Genomic DNA, 18,455 nt, shown 5'->3' on the forward strand with positions numbered 1-18,455 from the left:
ACTCCTAAAAGGGGCATGTGTAGAGCTTAGAAAAGTGTATCAATGTCACTAGCAAGACACAGCTTTAGAGTCTAGACATAAATTAGTGAAATTATTGTAGCTTTCAAGATTTTGTTTTTATATATGCATATGTGTGTGTAGTTCCCTAAGAAGTTCAGAACAGGAAGTGCTATCCTTGAGACCTGGAGTTACAGGTTGTAAGCTTCTGATGTGAGTTCTGGAAACCAAACTTGGATATTCTGGAAGAGCAGCAAATGCTCTTAACTGCTGAGCCACCCTTCCAGCCCCTTAATGGAACTTTCATAAATACTAAAGTACAACACATTTTGCTAGCTTTCCAAGTAGCTAGGATTACTGGTATGCATCATTCTTTCCTTCTTCATATTTGTAAATTCTTTTATCTCTTTTAGCAAAGCAATGTAGACTTGGAAAGCTGAGGCAGGAAGATCATAGCCTAGGACACACTTTACCTCAAAAGTAAGTAAATAATCTCACATTTGGGATGTTACAGGATTGCCATGACTTCAGTAGCAGTCTGGGCTATGGAGTGAGTGCAGGCTAGAATAACAAAAACCCAGAACAAATACATAAATAAGTAATTCTGACATATTTTTAATATCTGAAAAATGTGCCAGGTATGGTGGCACAAGCCTTTAATCCCAGCCTTTAATCTTGGGAGGCAGAGATAGGTGGATCTCTGAGTTTAAGGACAGCCTGGTCACAGAATGAGTTTCAGGACAGCCAGGGCTGTTATACAGAGAAACCCTGTCTTGGGGGTAGGGGTGGAAGTGCTTTCCTGGCCCAGCAAGGTGGCTCAGCAGGTAAAGGCACTTGCTGCCAAGCCTGACAACGTAAGTTCAAAGCCCCAGATGCAGCCAATGGTTGAAGGAGAAAACTAACTCCCTCAAGTTATCCCTGCCCTTCACACTTGTGCTGTAGTCCTCAGATGCTGCACACATAGATAGACAGTATCTGGTGCTGGGCAGCGGTGCCCTACATCTTAATCCTAGCACTCAGGAGGCAGAGGCAGGCAGATTTTTTTGAGTTTGAGATCAGCCTGGTCTATAGAGCGAGTTCCAGAATGCTCAGGGCTATTACACAGAAGAATCTAAATTTGTCTAGAAACAAAACAAAACAAACAAAATAAGAAAAGAGAAAGAAATAAGAAAAATGCTATTGGCCAGGCATGGTACTTCATGCCTTTAATCCCAGCACTCCATAGGCAGGGGCAGGAGGATCTCTGAGTTTAAAGCCAGCCTGGTCTACATAGTGAGTTCCAGGTCAGCAAGAACTAAGAAACTCTTTAAAAAAAAAAAAAAAAAAAAAAAAAAAAAGATTATCGAGGGGCTACAGCTATAGCTCAGAGCCAAAGCATTTGCCAAATATCCAGGAGTTGCTAGGATCTATCCCCAATTTCATATAACAAGCAAAGCAACAGACAAAACAACAGGTCACTGGCTGTATACTCTCAATCACTTTAAACATGACTAGAAACTTTTAAAATATTTTCTACTTCTAAAAGCCTTAGTTATTTAAATATCTGCCAAAAGTTACATCATAAGTACTTGACAACCTTAATATTTAAATTTTAAGACTTACCGAAATGGTCCTGTTCTGTTAGCAGGTCGAGAATCCCCCCACATCTCTTTCTATATCAAGAAAGCTTCAGTTAAGTAGATCTTTTTCCTACCAGACTCTAGCAGAGTTGTTCCTGTATAAAATAAACCACAAGTAAGTATTTCAGAACATGAAGTATAAGCTACACTACTAAAGCCTTGCTTGCTATGTTTATCAGGGATAAATATCAAGGATATTTTCAGAGGTCACACCTTTGGTGAAAAGGTTCAGTGGGTTATAGCACTTGCCCCTAAGCCTGACAATCTGAGTTCAATACCCTAGATTTACATGGTGGAAAAAAAAAACAATTCCCAGGAGTTATTCTCTAATTTCTCTAAACACACATACACTTAAAAAAAAAAAAATCTTTAAAAATATTTTTTCACCCAAGGGTGGTGCCTTTAATCCCAGGACTCAGAAAGCTGAGACACTTGGATCTCTGTAAATTCAAGGCCAGTGAGGAACACACAATGAAACCGTGTCCAAACAAAAACAAAAGTTTACAACTGTGAAATAGCTCAATGAGTAAAGGTTCTTGCCACCAAGCCTGAAAAAAAAAACTAATTCCCACAAAGTGTCCACTGACTTCCACAAACATGTCAGGGCATGTGTACACACAAGAACACACACAGAACAAATTAACTTTTTTTTTTTTTTTTTTTAAAAAAAAGAGCAGAGCATGTTGGTGCACACCTCTAATCCCAATGCTCAGGGAGGCAGAGGCAGGCAGATCACTGTGAGTTCAAGGCCAGCCTGATCTATAAAGTGAGTCCAGAACAGCCAAGGCTACACAGAGAAACCCTGTCCCAAAAAGAAGAGAAAAATCAATTAAAAATGTGTGTTCTGTGTCAGGCATATTGGTGCACACCTGTAATCCTAGCACTCGGGGAGGCAGAGGCAAGTGAATATTTTTTTAGTGTACAAAGAATATTTCATTTTCAATAATTCTTTTAAAAAAAAAAAGACTTATTTATTTATTATGTATACAATGTTCTGCGTGCATGTATGCCTGAATGCCAGAAGAGGGCACCAGATCTCATTATAGATGGTTGTGAACCACCATGTGGTTGCTGGCATTGAACTCAGAACCTTTGGAAGAACAGCCAGTGCTTTTAACCTCTGAGCCATCTCTCCAGCCCCAATTTCAACAATTCTTTCCTGAGTAATTTTTTTCAGCACTTATTTGCCTATTACTGGAAAGAGCATCTTAGCATTAGCCTCATTCTCAGTCTATGGGGCTAATCCTACACTATCTAGCTCAGTTAATCAGAATACTTATTGTCCTCACCAGAGATTGCTTTGAAGACAGGCATGTAACCTAAATCAAGCTGAGAACGTATCTCCAGGGCTTTTCTTGTAGCTACTGAAACATCTTCATGGATTTATAAGTGTTTCCTAAATGTGACACAACAAATAAAAGGAAAAAAAAAGTGTACCATCAAAATTAAATACTCTGTGCATCAAAGGACACTTGATGTCACAAATAAAAAACAATCCACAAGTCATCAAAATGGCTGACATGAAGTTTTCAATATCGTGTTCCTCCAAAGAAAAATCCAAAGAACAAGCAGTAACCATAGGAAAAATAAAATAAAAGACATGGCAAGAAGGATCAGGGGGTAAAAGCAATTTCACCGTGAGCCTGACCACTTGAATTCCATCACTGGATACCACAGTAGAAAGAGAAAACCATCTGACCTACACACACACTCTCTCTCTCTCTCTCTCTCTCTCTCTCTCTCTCTCATATACATCACAAACAATAATAATAAATCCAATTAAAAAGTAGGCTGATGAAATGGCTCAGTGGATAAGGGCATCTTCTACAAAACCTAGCAACCTGGGACTCAAATGGGGTGAAAAGAGAAATGACTCCCGAAAGCTGCCCTCTAGCGCCCATGTGTGTTACCTCATATGCATACACCCATGCCCATGCCCCAAAACACAAATCAATAATTAAAATGTAAAAATTAAAAGAAAAAGAGATCTTCAAAGCCATAAGAAAGAACATCACTATGTTCTTTTTTATCTTCCCTTGCCCCATTCCTCTTCAACATGTCAGTAATTTAGCTCTTTAAGCAATTTTTAGCTCCTTTAAAAAAAAAAAAAAAGAGCAAATATATTTGCAAATTATTTTATGCATTTGTTCTACCTTGTTAGGTGGAAGGGAATGGGTATCTGAAGGAGTAAAACAAAGTGCTTGTTTCCATTGCACTTAACTTGGAATTCAAATAGAAACTCGCGTGTTGCAGGATATTTGATCCCACTGTGAACTGTAGATTGTGAACAGCAAACACCTGTTTCTTGTTCAATGTAGCACAGCCCTAGCACACACCTTTAATCCAAGAGGTAAATAAAGTCAACCCTAGGTCAACAGGCAAAGCAAGAAAACAGCTGACAGGGATTAAACAGAAAGAAGGTACATTGAGAAGTTTATTTAAGACAGCTTGGAGAAAGGGCTTTTGGCTTTTTCCTTCTTGGACATGAGCTAAGTAGAAAAGGTTTTTCCTCCTTGATGTCAGTGGAGTAGGAAGGTCAGCTGGGTGCTTTCTTTGCCTTTCCAAGCTAGTAGGCTTTCACTCCAAAATCTGGAGGTTCCTAAGTCTCATCACTGGTAAAATCAAATGATTGGGATTTTAGTTATTTATACAACAACATTCATGTCTTTAATCTCAGGACTCAGGCAGGCAGATCTTTGTGAATTGTAGGCCAGTTCTGGTCTACACAGTAAGGAGTTTCAGGCCAGCTAAGGCAGCATGTTAAGACCCTTTCTCAAAATAATAATAATATTAATTACTATTATTATTCAGAAAGCATAAAAAGCCTTTCATTCAGGATTAATTAAAGCTGTAAAGCAAGCTATAGGATCAGATACCAGTGCTAAGAAGATAGGTGATCTTGAATACCTGCTCCTGCCTGCACATTCCCAGTGCTAAGATTACAGGCAAGTCACTATACTAGGCTTTTTGTTTTGGTTTTTGGTTTTTTGTTGTTTTGTTTTGTTTTTTGAGACAGGGTTTCACTATGTAGCCCTGGCTGACCTGGACTTGCTTTGCAGACCAGACTGGTGTTGAACTCAGAAATTGCTTCTGTCTCCCAAGTGCTGAGATTAAAGGCATGTGACATCATCACCCAGTTTTGTTCTGTTTTTCTGATTGTTGCTGGTTTCTTTGAACTTTTATTAGTCATGGTCTCACACTATAACTTAGGCTATCCTTGAACTCACTATGTACCTTAGACTAGCCTGTCTCAGCCTTTAGATTACTTGAATTACAGCACTAAACCACCACACCTAGTGTTTTAGTCTTGGGGAACAAGATTCCACTTAGCCCAGAGGGGCCTCAAACTTCCTACGTAGCCTCCATATTCCCAGAGAGTTGACAAGCAGGTACCACCAGGTAGATGATTTTGATAAAGCAACTGAGGACAAGTCTCCAGCAAAAAAAACCTATACAAAATATTCCAGGCAAAAATGCACAAAACCAAACAGAAAAGATTCAATATCCACAACACCAAAATTAAAAGGTCAAGAATATTTCAAAAAAGCAGGAAAAGACAGACATGATGGAGGCAGAGACTAGCCTCATCTACACATCAAGCTCCAAGAGAGCCGGAGCTACCTAATAGAGACCCTGTCTCAAATCCAAACTCAAACAAACAAAGCAGTAAGGGGGAAAAAAATCTAAAACGCCAAAAGGACCTATTACTATAAAATATATTAAGACAAAATTCAAATTAAAAAGGTGGCTCTCTTTCACAAAGTGACACTATTAAGAGCTGCTTCAGGCACTAGAGAGATAGCTCAGTGGATAAGAGCACTGGCTGCTCTTCCAGAGGACCCAGTTCGATTCCTAGCACCTACATGGCAGCTCACAACTGTCTATAACTCCTGCTCCAGGGACCCAACCTCCTCACACATGAAAGCACAACCTCAATGTTCATAATATAAAAATAAATAAATAAATTTATATTAAAAAAAAAAAAGCTGCTTCAGGATGACTGACTAGGAAACTATTCAAAGATCTCTGGTAGTACAGGAAGTCAATTTAGAAAATAGTTCAAAAGTGATAACACCTATAATCTCAGAAATAAGGCGGAGGAAGGCTATCCTAGGCTACATGGCAAGTCCAAGGCCAGCCTGGGCTACATGAGACTGTCACCCCCCCCCCCCCCCCCCAAAAAAAAGGAAATAGTTTAAAGCTATATGCACCTACAGGCATCTATAATCCCAGCACTCAAAAAACTGAAAAAGGAGGGACCCTACCTCAAAATAAATAAATAAATAAATAAATAAATAAATAAATAAATAAATGAATGAATGAATGAATGAATGAATAAACGAATAAGTAAATAAATAAATAAATGGGTGGATGGAGAGATAGATTGATAGAGTAGTTTGTTGAAATTTTCTGCCTAATTACATTTCTTTAAAAGTTAATATGTGGCTGTCATTGTCATATTACAAGTGAGAAGTTCTCTACCATATTTGATAATGTCAAGATGATTCATTTGATGGTAAAAGTGCTTTCCACATAAACCTGATGACCTGAGTTCCATTTCTAGAACCCACATAAAGGTTGAAGAGAACAGATTTCACAAAGTTGTCCTATGACCTCCATATTCCTCCTCCAACGCTAAACACATAGACAAGAGAGAGAGCAAGAAAGTCTTTAAAAAGATAAAATAAACATATCAATAAGAAAAAACTGGCTGGGCGGTGGTAGTAGCACATGCCTTTAATCCCAGCACTCAGGAGGCAGAAGTGGAAGAATCTCTGTAAGGTCACAGCCAGCGTGATCTACCTGAGTTCCAGGACTACACAGAGAAACCTGTCTCAGAAATAAAATAAATGCACAGAAACTGTACAGAGAAGTGAAAAAAATTTCTGGAGTGGAAAAGTACCCTGCTTATAATAAAAAGCTCACCATGGATTTCAACAATAGTTAACTGAGCAAACAGAAGAAAGGATCATAAAACTTGAAAATAGGACAGTATAAAATTAACAGCTCACAGAAGCAGACAGGAAAAGCATGAACTACAATGAATGACAAATGAAGCTGAGTGCAGTAGCACACGCTTGTAACCCCAGCACTCTGGGAGGCAGAGGCAGGCAGATCTCTGTGACTTCGAGGCCAGCCTAGTCTACAAAGTGAGTCCAAGGCTACAAAGAAAAACCCCGTCTCAAAAAAAAAACAACAAAAACCCAAAATAGACAGATATGACATATGAAGGAGCAGCATCAAGCAGACCAACATACGAACCATGGGATTTCCAGAGGCTAGAGCTAAAAATGTAGCTGAGTAGTAGATCGCTGCCTATGATGCATCAGATCCATCATTCAATTCAGAGTTTATACAACATTAAGACAGGATTTTCAGAACAGGGCTTATAAACAGGTAGGGGACTACAAAAATCAGTATTTAAATTACACAATAACCTTATGCTTACAGCATACTGAGTTCAAGACCAGCCTGGGTTACTCAAGACTCTATCTTACAAAAATAAAAGACAGGAGGTTGGAGAGATGACTTAGCAGTTAAAAGCACTGGCTATTCTTCCAGAGGATCTGGGTTCAAATCCCAGCACCCATATGGCAGTGCACTGCTGTCTGTAACCCCACTTCCAGAAGATCTGACACCCTCACACAGACAAAACACCAATGTACATAAAATGAAATTTAAAAATAAATAAAAAACAGGGCAGTGACAGAGCACGTGCCTAACACATATAAGACTCAGATTTCAGGTCCAAGCACCACAAAAAGGATGGGAGTATTCAATTATGATCTGAAGAAATCAGATCTCATTGATCACAGATATGCGCTGCTGACAGAAAGAGGACAAAAGATGTATCAAACCTTTATCTCCCAGAGTAGACAAAAAAAAACAAATTTTCCGCAGCAGAGCTCTGACAGAAATGTAGTTTAAGGCAGACAGTGGTGGTGCATGCCTTTGATCCCACCATTCAGAAAGCAGAGGCAGGAGGATCTCTGAATTCAAGGCCAGTATGTTCTACAGAGTGAGTTCCAGGACAGCCAGGGCTAAACAGAGAAATCCTGTCTTGAAAAACGGAACCAGAAAAAAAGAAAAAAACAAATGTAGTTTAGTAACCAAAGTGAATATAATTCTTAGGGGACAGTAAGATAGGTCACAGGTAATGACTGTTACTTGCTGACAGCCTAATGGCCTGAGTGCTATCCCTAGGACCCACATAGTTAGAGAGAACAGATTCCAAAAGTTGTTCTCCTACAAACAACATGGCATGTATGAACACACTTTAAATTCTAAAAATAAGAACAAGACACTATCATAAAAGATAGAGTTCCTAAATCCAAAATAATCTACGATCAAAGTTTAAAGTATTTTTATCTTTTACATGTCTTGAGTATTTGCTTCCACGTATATACGTGCACCCTATACATGTTGTGCATGAGGAGATCAAAAGAGGGCACCAAAAACACTGGAAACACCATGTAGGTGCTGAGAACCAAAACTGGTCCCCTGGAAAAGCAGCAAGTACTTATAACCACTGAGCCATCTCTAGCACCAATCACTAAAATGTAAATGGAGCCTGAAATGTTAATGCATGAACAGCATGACAACAAAGATCAGAATCTACTAAGGAGTCATACAGTTTCCTACCATATTAACCAGTTTTAAAAATAAATGGTTCTAAACCATCAACCCCCTAAGACACAAATACTAGTCTTACTGGCCACACCCCACGCCCATCACATTCAACACACTGCAAAAAAATAGAAGGGCCCAGTACTGAATTTAAAAGACAACACATGCCCAGGATCTGCAGTAGGTACAGATCTTGGAGGCAGTAGTATAAATATCCAAATGAGAGCTGTTTCACATTTGGAAATGGCTCAGCTGGTCCTCAGAGAGGGCAAGCCTCCACATTAAACTACAAACTACATTCCTAGTCAGATCCTTCAACAGTTCCTTAATTTCAATTTAGCAACCAAATTCCTCCCCCCCCCCCCCCCAAATCCAGACTGACTTCCAGGTTAGCCAGGATATGATGGCTCATATCAGTAATCCCAACACCCAGTGGAGAGTGGCAAGAGGACTACCATAGGGTCTGGAGAGGTGGCTCAACAGTTAAAAGCACTGTCTGCTCTTCCAGAGGTCCTGAGTTCAATTCCCAGCAACCACATGGTAACCATCTATAAAGGGATCTAATACTCTCTTCTGCCATGCAAGCATACATACAAACAAATAAAGAGTACACATACATATAAATCTTTAAAAAAAAAAAACAAAAACAAAACAGAACTAACATAATGAGCCAGCCATGGCTACATAATTAAACTGTTTCAAATAGAAACAACAAAAGAGCCTGGTGTGGTGGCTATCATCTTTGCACTAGCAGACATAAGAAGACAAAGACCTGAGCTGGGCAGTGGTGGCCACATGCTTTAATCAAGCACTCTGGGGGCAGAGGCTGGTGGATCTCTGCGAGTTTGAGGCCAGTTTCATCTACAGAGCAAGTTCCAGGACAGCCTGGGCTACATGTTTTGTTTTTGTTTGTTTCAAGATAGGGTTTCTCTGTGTAGCCCTGGCTGTCCTCTGCCTCCAGACTACTGCTGAGATTAACTGCACGGCTGAGAAGCTCTGTCTTGGGAAAGAAAGAGAGAAAGAGAGAGAGAGAGAGAAAGAAACAAAGAAAGGAGGAGGGTGGGAGGAAAGAAGGAAGGAGGGAGGGAGGGAGGGAGGGAGGGAGGGAGGAAGGAAGGAAGGAAGGAAGGAAGGAAGGAAGGAAGGAAGGAAGGAAGGAAGGAGGAAAAAAAAGGCTAAGAGTTGAAGCTCAGGCTGAAGAGATGGCTCAGCAGTTAAGAGAATTTGTTGCTCTTGCAGAGGACCAGAGCTCAGTTACCAGCATCTACATGGTGGCCAGTTCTAAGGATCCAATGCTTTCCTCTGACCTTCTCACCAGGCGCAGAGTACACACATATACATTCAAGAAAAACATTTACACATCCTTTAGAATAAGATTAAAAAGTTTCTATTGAGTTCATGGTCATCCTTGGCTGCATAGTATTTCAGGCCAGACTGGGTTACGTAAGACCTTGCCTAAAACAACAAAACAAAAAATTTTAATCCCAGCATTCATTAGGCATAGACAAGTGGATCTCTGTAGGAAGCCAGCCTGGTCTACAAAGCTAGTTCCAGGACAGCCAGAGCTACAGAGACTGTCTCATAAAAACAAAGATCACCTTAAGTGGCAAGACTGACTTCCTGGGAACTGACAAATAAGTTATGAGAAAAAAGAATCCCCATTACATGTCAGCACCTTCATGTTGATCAGTCCTCCTCTCCCACTTACCTCTTCCTCATGTGCTTACTACACAGCCCAGGCTGGCTTTGAATTCACTGTCCTCCTTCCTCACTCTTTTGAGTACCGAGATGTCTTTCTGATTTCCATTCTTTGTTTTCTTCTTTAAATTTTTAAATTATATGCCTGTGTCTCTGTGTTGGTATATGCTTTAAGTACAGATGCCCATGGGAGTCAGAGACTTTGGATGCCCCTAGAGTTGGAGTTACAGATTTTGTGTGATGGAAACTAAACTCAGGTCTATGAAAACAGTACATACTTTTTTTTTTTTAAAAAGACTTATTTATTTATTTGTTTGTTTGTTTGTTTATTTATTTATTATGTGTGCAGTGTTCTGCCTGCATGTGAGCCAGGTCAGAAGAGGGCGCCAGATCTCATTATAGATAAAGTTATACATCACCATGTGGTTTCTGGGAATTGAACTCAGGACCTTTAGGAAGAACCTCTTAATCCTGCTCTTAACCTCTGAGCCATCCCTCCAGCCCAGTATATACTTTCTTAACACTGAACTGTCTCCCTAGTCCAGTCCCTAACGTTTGTTTTCATTATTATAGCCCAAGCTGGCCTTGACCTTCTGATCCTCCCACTTCCCCCTCCTGAATGCTGGGGATTACAAATGTTTACTATCACACCTGGCTTTATTATAAACTGGCATTCAAACCCAAGACTTTCTGCATGTTAGGCAAGCAAATGAGTTACATGCTTAGCCTCTCCATTTTCTTTGTTATGGTTATATATGCATAATAACTTACCACGTTAAGTATTTTTAAATATACAGTTCAATTTGGTGGTATTAAATACATTTATAATGTTGTACATTTATGTCTTACTTCTTTTAATCTTGTAAAACTATGGATTAAACAGTAACTTCCCATTATTCTCTTACTCCTCTCCTGGCTACCACTATTCTACTTTTCATATGATTTATAGTTTTGCTTTGTGTTTTTGGTTTTTGTTTGTTTAGTTTTTAAAGACGGGGTTTCTCTGTGCAGCCCTGGCTGTCCTCGACTGGCTTTGTAGACCAGGCTGGCCTTGATCTCAGAGAGCCACCTGCCTCTGCCTCCTGCCTGAGTGCTGAGACTAAAGACATGTTGCCACCACTGACTTACAGTTTTGACTACAGAGTTCCTCAACAACTGAAATCATACAGTACTTTTCTTATGGCTGATAATTATTTCACTTAGCATGACATCTTCAAAAATCTAGCTATTCTATAACATAACAGAGTAACCATCTCTAAAAAAAAAAAAAAAATCGGGGTGGGGGAGGCTGGAAAGATGGCTCAGTGGTCAAGAGCCATGGCTGGTTCTAAGCTACCTGATAGGAGTGTTGGAAATTGTGGAGCTTGGATCCTCTGGAAGAACAATTAAGTACTTTTAAACACTGTGCCACCTCTTCAGCTCCCAATTTTAAAACATTTTATCTTAGCTGGGTCTGGTCGGTGCATGCCTATAATCCCAGCACTAGGGAGGCAGAGGCAGGTGGATCTTTGAGTGTTTGAGGCCAGCCTGGTCTACAAAAGGAGTCCAGGCCAGTCAGGGCTGTTACATAGAAAAACCCTGTCTCTAAGAACCAAAACAAATAAACAAACATTTTCCCTTGGTGCTGGAGCTCAGAGGTTAAGAGCACTTGCTTCTCTTACACAGAATCTGGGTCTGGTTCCCAACATTCACATAATAGTTCACAACTGGGGGAGGTGGCTCAGTGGTTAGGAGTACTGGCTGCTTATCCAGAGGGCTGGGGTTCAATTCCCAGCACTCACAACTGTCCATAACTCTAGCTCCAGCGGGATCTGACGCCCTCACTCATGCAGGCAAAGCACCAATTTATATAAAATAAAAATAAAATTTTTAAAAAGTACAGTTCACAACTGTCTGCAACTACAGTTCTAGGGGTCCGACACCCTCCCTCTTTTGGCCCCTACAAGCACAAGGCATGTGCATATTGCATATACATACTTGCAGACAAGCACTCACACACACAAAATATTAAAAATTCTTAAAAGACACATTAAAAATCTTGTATTTGATCTGGAGAGATAGTTCAGTGGTTAAAACTCTTTTAGAGGACCTGGGTTTAATTCTCAGCACCCACTTGATGCTTCATAGCCTCCTGTAAGTCCAGTCCCACAGAATCCAACAACTTTTTCTGGCCTTCTGGGGAACCAGACACACATGGTACAAAGACATACATGCAGGCAAAACATCCATATAAATAAATTTAAATACTAAAAACTGTAAAAGCTCTTTGTCTATATTGCACATTTGAGTGTATGTGTATATACGCACATTCACTTAAGCTTGAAGCCGTGTGTGCCTTGCAAGCTATGGACATCAGAAGAAAGCTCAGGTGCAGCTACTCACCGTCCACAACCTTAAGCTTGAAGCCGTGTGTGCCTTGCAAGCTATGGACATCAGAAGAAAGCTCAGGTGCAGCTACTCACCGTCCACAACCTTTGAACAGGTCTCTTCGTTGTTTAGTGCTACATACAACAGGCTAACAAGCTTAGAAAGCTTGGTCCATAAGCTTAGAAAGGAGGTGATTACAGATGCTTAACTTCCTTTTTAAGGCTGAGTAGTATTCCAAAGAAAGTATAAACATACACACAGATGTCATTTTGCTCATCTGTTTGCCTATTAATGAGCCCTTAGGTTGCTTTCATATTTTAGTTATTATGAATACTGCTGTAGGAACATGGATACAAATACTTGTTTGAAATTCTGCTTCCAACCCCTTTGGATACATTTATAACTGCTGGACCATATCACATTTTTGTTCTGGACTGGATCTTCTATGTAAACCAGGCTCTCCTCAAGCTTACAGTGACCTTCCTACCTCTGCCACCCAAGTACTGGGATTACAGATGTATATCACGTTGCCACAGGAGACTATAAACACCTGGAATTCCAGCACTTGGGGGATAAGAATAAGAGCTACATGAGTTAAAGCTACATAAGGCTACATAAAGCTCAAGCTGCTAATGAGACCCTATCTCAAACACACAATATATATATTTTTTAAGTTAGGTATAGTAGCTCACACCAGCACTTCCAGCAGCTGGAAAACCAAAGCAGGAGGAATGCCCACAAATTCAGGGCTAGTCTGGGCTATGAAAGTGAGTTAGTTGCTGGACAGCGTCAGGTACAGAGCGATTTTCATTTTAAAACACCAATTATCATCATCATCATTTATTTAATTATTTAAATTTAGGTTAAGGCTTTTTTCTTTTCGTTAATTTATTTATTTAATTACTTTATAGCCTGATCGCTGGCCCCTCCTTCCTCTCTTCCTAGTCCCTCACAACCTTACCCCCCCCAAGATTTTTTTTTTTTTAAGAAAAAAGGTTAAGGTTAAAATAGAGCTGGATGGGGTAGCGCAGTAGTAGGATGCTTGCCTAGCATGGGATGTATAAAACCTGAGGTTTGGTTTGATAGAATATTTCAAAAACAACCAAACAAACTAGGTATCAAAGGTCTTTGTACATCAATGTTTACAGCATTATTTACTACAGCCAAGTGTTAAAATAGATGGTGTATTTATTTATTTATTTTAACATACTCTAAGGGCTAGAGAAATGGCTCAATGGTTAAGAGTGAATACTATTCTTGTAGAGAACCAACATTCACATCAGGTGACAACTACCTATAACTCCAGCTCCATGGGGTTCAATGCTGGTGGCCTCCATAAGCATCTACTCTCACTCGCACATAGAGACCTGTATGTGTATATATACATACACACACACACATACACACACATATGCACACACATATAAGGTCTTTTAAAATCTTTTTTAAGTCCTCTCCACAAAGGATGGAATACTATTCAATCAGAAAAGGAATAAAATTTTGATACATACTAACCAATCAATCAACTTTAAAACCATTATACTAAGTCAAACAAGCCATCACAGAAAAGACCATATTGTATCATTCCATTTATACTTGAAACACAAAATTTATAGAGAAACAAAGTAGAATAAAAGTTATCAGGAGCTACAAGGAAAAGTTGGGAATTATTTGCTTAATGGTTATGAAGTTTCTGATAGATGAAAGTTTTTTTAAAGACCGTTCACTGTCCAAGTGTTTCATAGTAATGGGAACAGGGACTGTCTCTGACATGAACAGACCTCCCCCTGAGGGGGGAGCAGCCTTATGAGGCCACAGAGGAAGACAATGCAGCCACTCCTGATGAGACCTGATAGACTAGGATCAGAAGGAAGAAGAGGAGGACCTCCCCTATCAGTGGACTTAGGGAGGGGCATTCGTAGAGAATGGAGAGGAAGGGTGGGACTATGAGGGGAGGGGGAAGGGGTTACGTGGGGGATACAAAGTGAATAAAGTATAATTAATAAAAATTAAGATTTAAAAAAAAGCCCTAAAAAAAAGATTTCTTTACTTACATATATGAGCACTCTATTTGTTTGCATGGTTGCCTACATGGCAGAAGAGAGCATCAGATCCCTTTAGAGATGGTTGTGAGCCACCACCCCGTGGTTGCTGGGAACTGAACTCAGGATCTCTGGAAAAGCAGAGATTGTTCTTAACCTCTGAGCCATCTCGCCCCCCCCCCCAAAAGAAAGTTTTAGCAACGGCCATTCTTGGTTGCAACATGGCTGTAAACTAATGCCACAATTGTTTACATTAAAATGGCAAAAGTTAACTTTTGCTACAATGTATACAAAATTATACACTTAGTATAATTTTAAAGATTAACAGATGAACAATGTAGAGCGAGGTGACACACCCTATAACCTTAGTACTCTAAAAGCACAGGCTGCAGCAGTAAGAACACCAGGCCAGCATGGACTACATGAATATCAAAAAAAAAAAAAAAAAAAAGGTAGGTTGCCAGGCATGGTGGCACAGACCTTAATATCTAGCACTGGAAGGCAGAAGCAGGTGGGTCTTTTTTGAGTTCTAGGCCAGCCAGAAATACTTAATGAGATCCAGTCTCACTGGGGCAGTAGCTCAGTTGGTAAACTGCTTTCTGAGCAACATAGACAGCTGAGTTGAATACCTAGCACCAACAGTAAAAAGGTGGAGTGATGGTCCATGCTTGTAATTTCAGTACTGGAGAAGTGGAGACAGGAGAATCCTGAGGATTCAATGACTGCAACCTAGCTCAACTAGCAAGCCATAGGTCCCAGGAAGAGACCCTGTATCAAACAAGAAGGTGGAGGCTGGTAAAATGGCTCAGTAGGTAACCTGCCGCCAGGCTTATTAACAACCTTAGTTTGATCCTCACAAAACCCACGGAAGGATGAGAGACCCAACTCCCACAAGTCGTCCTGACCTCAGAGACTGAGGCAGAACTGTAAGTTTAACTAGCCTAGGCTAAATACAGTTATCTGAAAAGAAAAGAAAAAAGCAACAGTGGCAGCTAATATTTAGTGAACACTTTCTGTATACCAGACACAGTCCTAAGAGCATTACACATATTACATAATAAATCTTGGGCTGGAGACAAAACTCAGTGGGAGAGCACTTGCCTAAAGTGGACAGTTATGGGTTCTTTTTCTAGTACCACAAGCTTGTTAATGATGACACATGAAAAAAAAATCCAGTACCACAATAATCTTATCTCACCAAAACAACAACCCTATATGTGATGCCTGCATTAATTAACCTTATTTCAGATGAAGAACTGAAGCTTAGAGAAGTTAATTTGTCAAGCATCAATGTGTTAGTGAAGGATACAGGGATTCAATGTCTGTTTCTGAAACTCTGTGGTTGTCATCAACTCTACTATATTAAATGACACACCATGACAAAACTGTTATTAAACACACTCAGACCAGGCCTGTAGCATGCACCTTTAAGCCCAATACTCCAAAGGCAGAGGCAGGCAGATCTCTGTAAGTTTTGTCTAGCCTGGTCTACACAGCCAGTTCCAGGCCAGCCTGGATAGTGAGACCTGCATAGTGAGACCCTGTCTGAAATAGATAGATAGATAGATAGATAGATAGATAGATAGATAGATAGATAGGTAGGTAGATAGATAAATAAATTAAAAATTTTCAATAGTTTTATTATCTGATTCTGAATCAAGTCATTAACATCAGTTTATACATCTAAAAATGGTGGCAGTTTTCTGTTTGAAAAGTTCATTTAAGAGCTGGGTATATAGAGCACGTTAGCCTAGAGTACATTTATTTAATTGCCTTCCCTTGGCTAGGAATAACAGCAGCCAATTGTAGTGCTTGGAAAGCATAAGTGGAAAGATGAGACGTTTAAGGCAAGTTTAGTTTGAATCCAGCCGAGGCTATGATAGACCCTGTCTCAAAAAATAAGTAAATAAATAGATGGGGGGGGGGGGGGGTTCTTCCTTATGTGAAGAGCTACAAAAGCCTAAGATCCTAAAGTTAAGAATAATAAACTCAAGCCTGGTAACAGAATTCTGTAAGGAGGCTGTTATTTGCAGCTCATGAACTTGCCAAGAAAGTATTTTAAAAATGCCCAGGAGTCAATGACAAGGGTGTTAAGCCTGCTCAGGACCAAGTCCTACCTATCTTACAGATTTTATTATAGACTACATATATTCTATATAGTCCTACAGATCTAATATAGGTAAGTATTTATGTGAGTGTACTAGTTATGGAGTTAAAATTCAGATTCAGTTTTTTAAGTGTCTCAATGCAGCTTGGGAGGACCTCAAACCTGACATCCACCTAAATTCCAGGATTTCCACATTGTCATTAGCTGTAATTCGACTTGACACCTTTCCCTTTGATCCTCAAAAGCTTGTTAACTGTGGCATATTTAATCAACAGGAAGTTGGAAACTAACAAAGCTAAGGCACAATCCAGAGTCCAGAAAATGACCTGGGTGATCAGGCAGATTAAAAAAGAAAGAAAGAAAACCACTAAACTCCTTCATTTATATCCAGTTAGTCTGAACTTAATAGGCAAGCCTGGAATGTGAAAAGGGAAACAAAAAAAAGAAAAAGACAAAAATCCAAAACACCCCAGCTTATGCCCTACAAATCAAACCTTTTGTTTTTATTAAGAAACGCAGCCCCACACTTGAATTCATTAGTTCAACATCAATTGTAAAGTTAAAAGAAAAACACATTATTTACAAAGCCAAAAGGAATCTAAAGCACGAATATGTGAAAATAGCGCTCTCCTCCTACATTCGCCCAACGGGTACAGAACCCACCAGTCACCCTCGCCCGCCTCCCGGTTCCACGGGCCCGTGGGCCAGGTTCCGAGCCCTCGCACCTTCCTGTCTGGGCGTCCGGGTGGGCGGCCAAGGTTACTTGCTGGGCACAAGAACTCCGTATCTAGTGATGTCTCAGAACTGGATAACAAACGAAAAGGAAAAGAAAAAGAAAGCAGCCCGCCTGCAGCGACACAGAACTAGCGCCGGAACCGCTACCACGCGCAGGTCCCTCGCCCCACAGCTGGCCGCTCCGCGGTGGGACCGGTAATTCTACCGCCGCCTCGGGCCCCGCCCCGGGTTCGCGACCGTTCCGGGGCGTTCCTGCCGCGAGCGGCGCCTCCCTCGGCACACCGCCGCTAGCCTGTCTCCGCGAGCGGGCGAGCGAGGCCGCGGCCGACCCGTGTCTTCGAAGTCACGGCTTCTAGGCCGCGCGGGCCCGCGATTGCCGGAGCCGCCCGGACCGCTGACCCTAGCCCAGCAGCTCGGGCACGCCCTCTCGCCCAGCCTCGGCCCTTACCAAAGCAGCGCAGACCCCGGGGCCCGCTCCTCCTCCGCAGCGGCCGCCACGGACCCAGCGTCGCGGAGACCGGAACTTCCTCCCGGTGGAGTCCGGCTTCCACAAAGGCGTCGCGCCACCGCCTTCAGCGCTGGGCCCGCCGGGAGATGAAGTACGGCCGCAAATCCCGCGGCCTCCTCTCCCGCCGTGCCCTGCGCGCAGGGGCTTTGTTGGCTGGTGGAACCGCTGCCCAATGGAAAGGCACGCTGCCCGCCGCTGCCCAATGAGAGGGCACGCTTCTCCGTAGGGCCTGCTGGGAGTTAGGGTTTGGCCTCCGCGGTGTGACGGCTTGTTCTGGGGTGCTGATCTCGCAAATGTGCAAGGTGTGCGGGAGGCTTTGACATCCCTGGGTTTACTCCCAAGGTGCTCGGAGACAGTCCTGGCCTTGCAGAAAAGGGAGAGGATCTTCTCGGACTTAATCCGTTAAGGCAAAGGGCTGCTGGCCATTCGGGTGCCTAAGACGCTTCTACCTGAGACCAGAGAGTAAGTGCAAAAGTAGCGCTTGAATTGAAACAGTAGTGCGACCCGAAGACTCGTCCTTTGATAGACATCCGGTTAGAAACTCCAGGCAGACGTTATCCGTGTAAAAGGTTCAGTGGCTCAACCCATGAAAGAAAGTACAACCGGCTCCCACAGGTCCTTACCAGCCTGCGTGACTCGTCATAGAAAATGCAAATCCGAACTCTAACGGAAAACGAGACAGAATAACTCTTGATTCGCCACCTCTTCCAGAATCTTCCAGCTAATGATCTTAAAATACTGTCTGGAAGTTCTGA

General features: G+C 41.4%; 1 protein-coding gene across 5 annotated transcripts in view; it reads right to left on the reverse strand.

Annotated features, from left to right (window-relative positions):
* Rbm6 (RNA binding motif protein 6) overlaps positions 1 to 17,732 on the reverse strand; it is a 91,418-nt gene extending 73,686 nt beyond the window's left edge. The window contains exons 1-3 of one of the 5 annotated variants that reach the window (XM_055629609.1): positions 17,641 to 17,732; positions 2,906 to 3,012; positions 1,600 to 1,711 (exon numbers count right to left, since the gene is read on the reverse strand). In XM_055629609.1, the coding sequence (XP_055485584.1) occupies positions 1,600 to 1,643 (44 nt within the window). In that variant the 5' untranslated portion in view covers positions 1,644 to 1,711; positions 2,906 to 3,012; positions 17,641 to 17,732. Of the gene's footprint in view, positions 1 to 1,599; positions 1,712 to 2,905; positions 3,013 to 14,362; positions 14,425 to 17,640 lie in introns of those variants that run through there. The other 4 variants (XM_055629611.1, XM_055629610.1, XM_055629612.1 and 1 more) reach the window with 4 other exon arrangements.
* Between the last annotated feature and the right edge of the window lie 723 nt (positions 17,733 to 18,455).

Source organism: Psammomys obesus, unplaced genomic scaffold (assembly GCF_907164565.1).
Source record: "Psammomys obesus unplaced genomic scaffold, mPsaObe1.curated_primary_1811, whole genome shotgun sequence".
NCBI classification, from domain to species: Eukaryota; Metazoa; Chordata; class Mammalia; order Rodentia; family Muridae; genus Psammomys; species Psammomys obesus.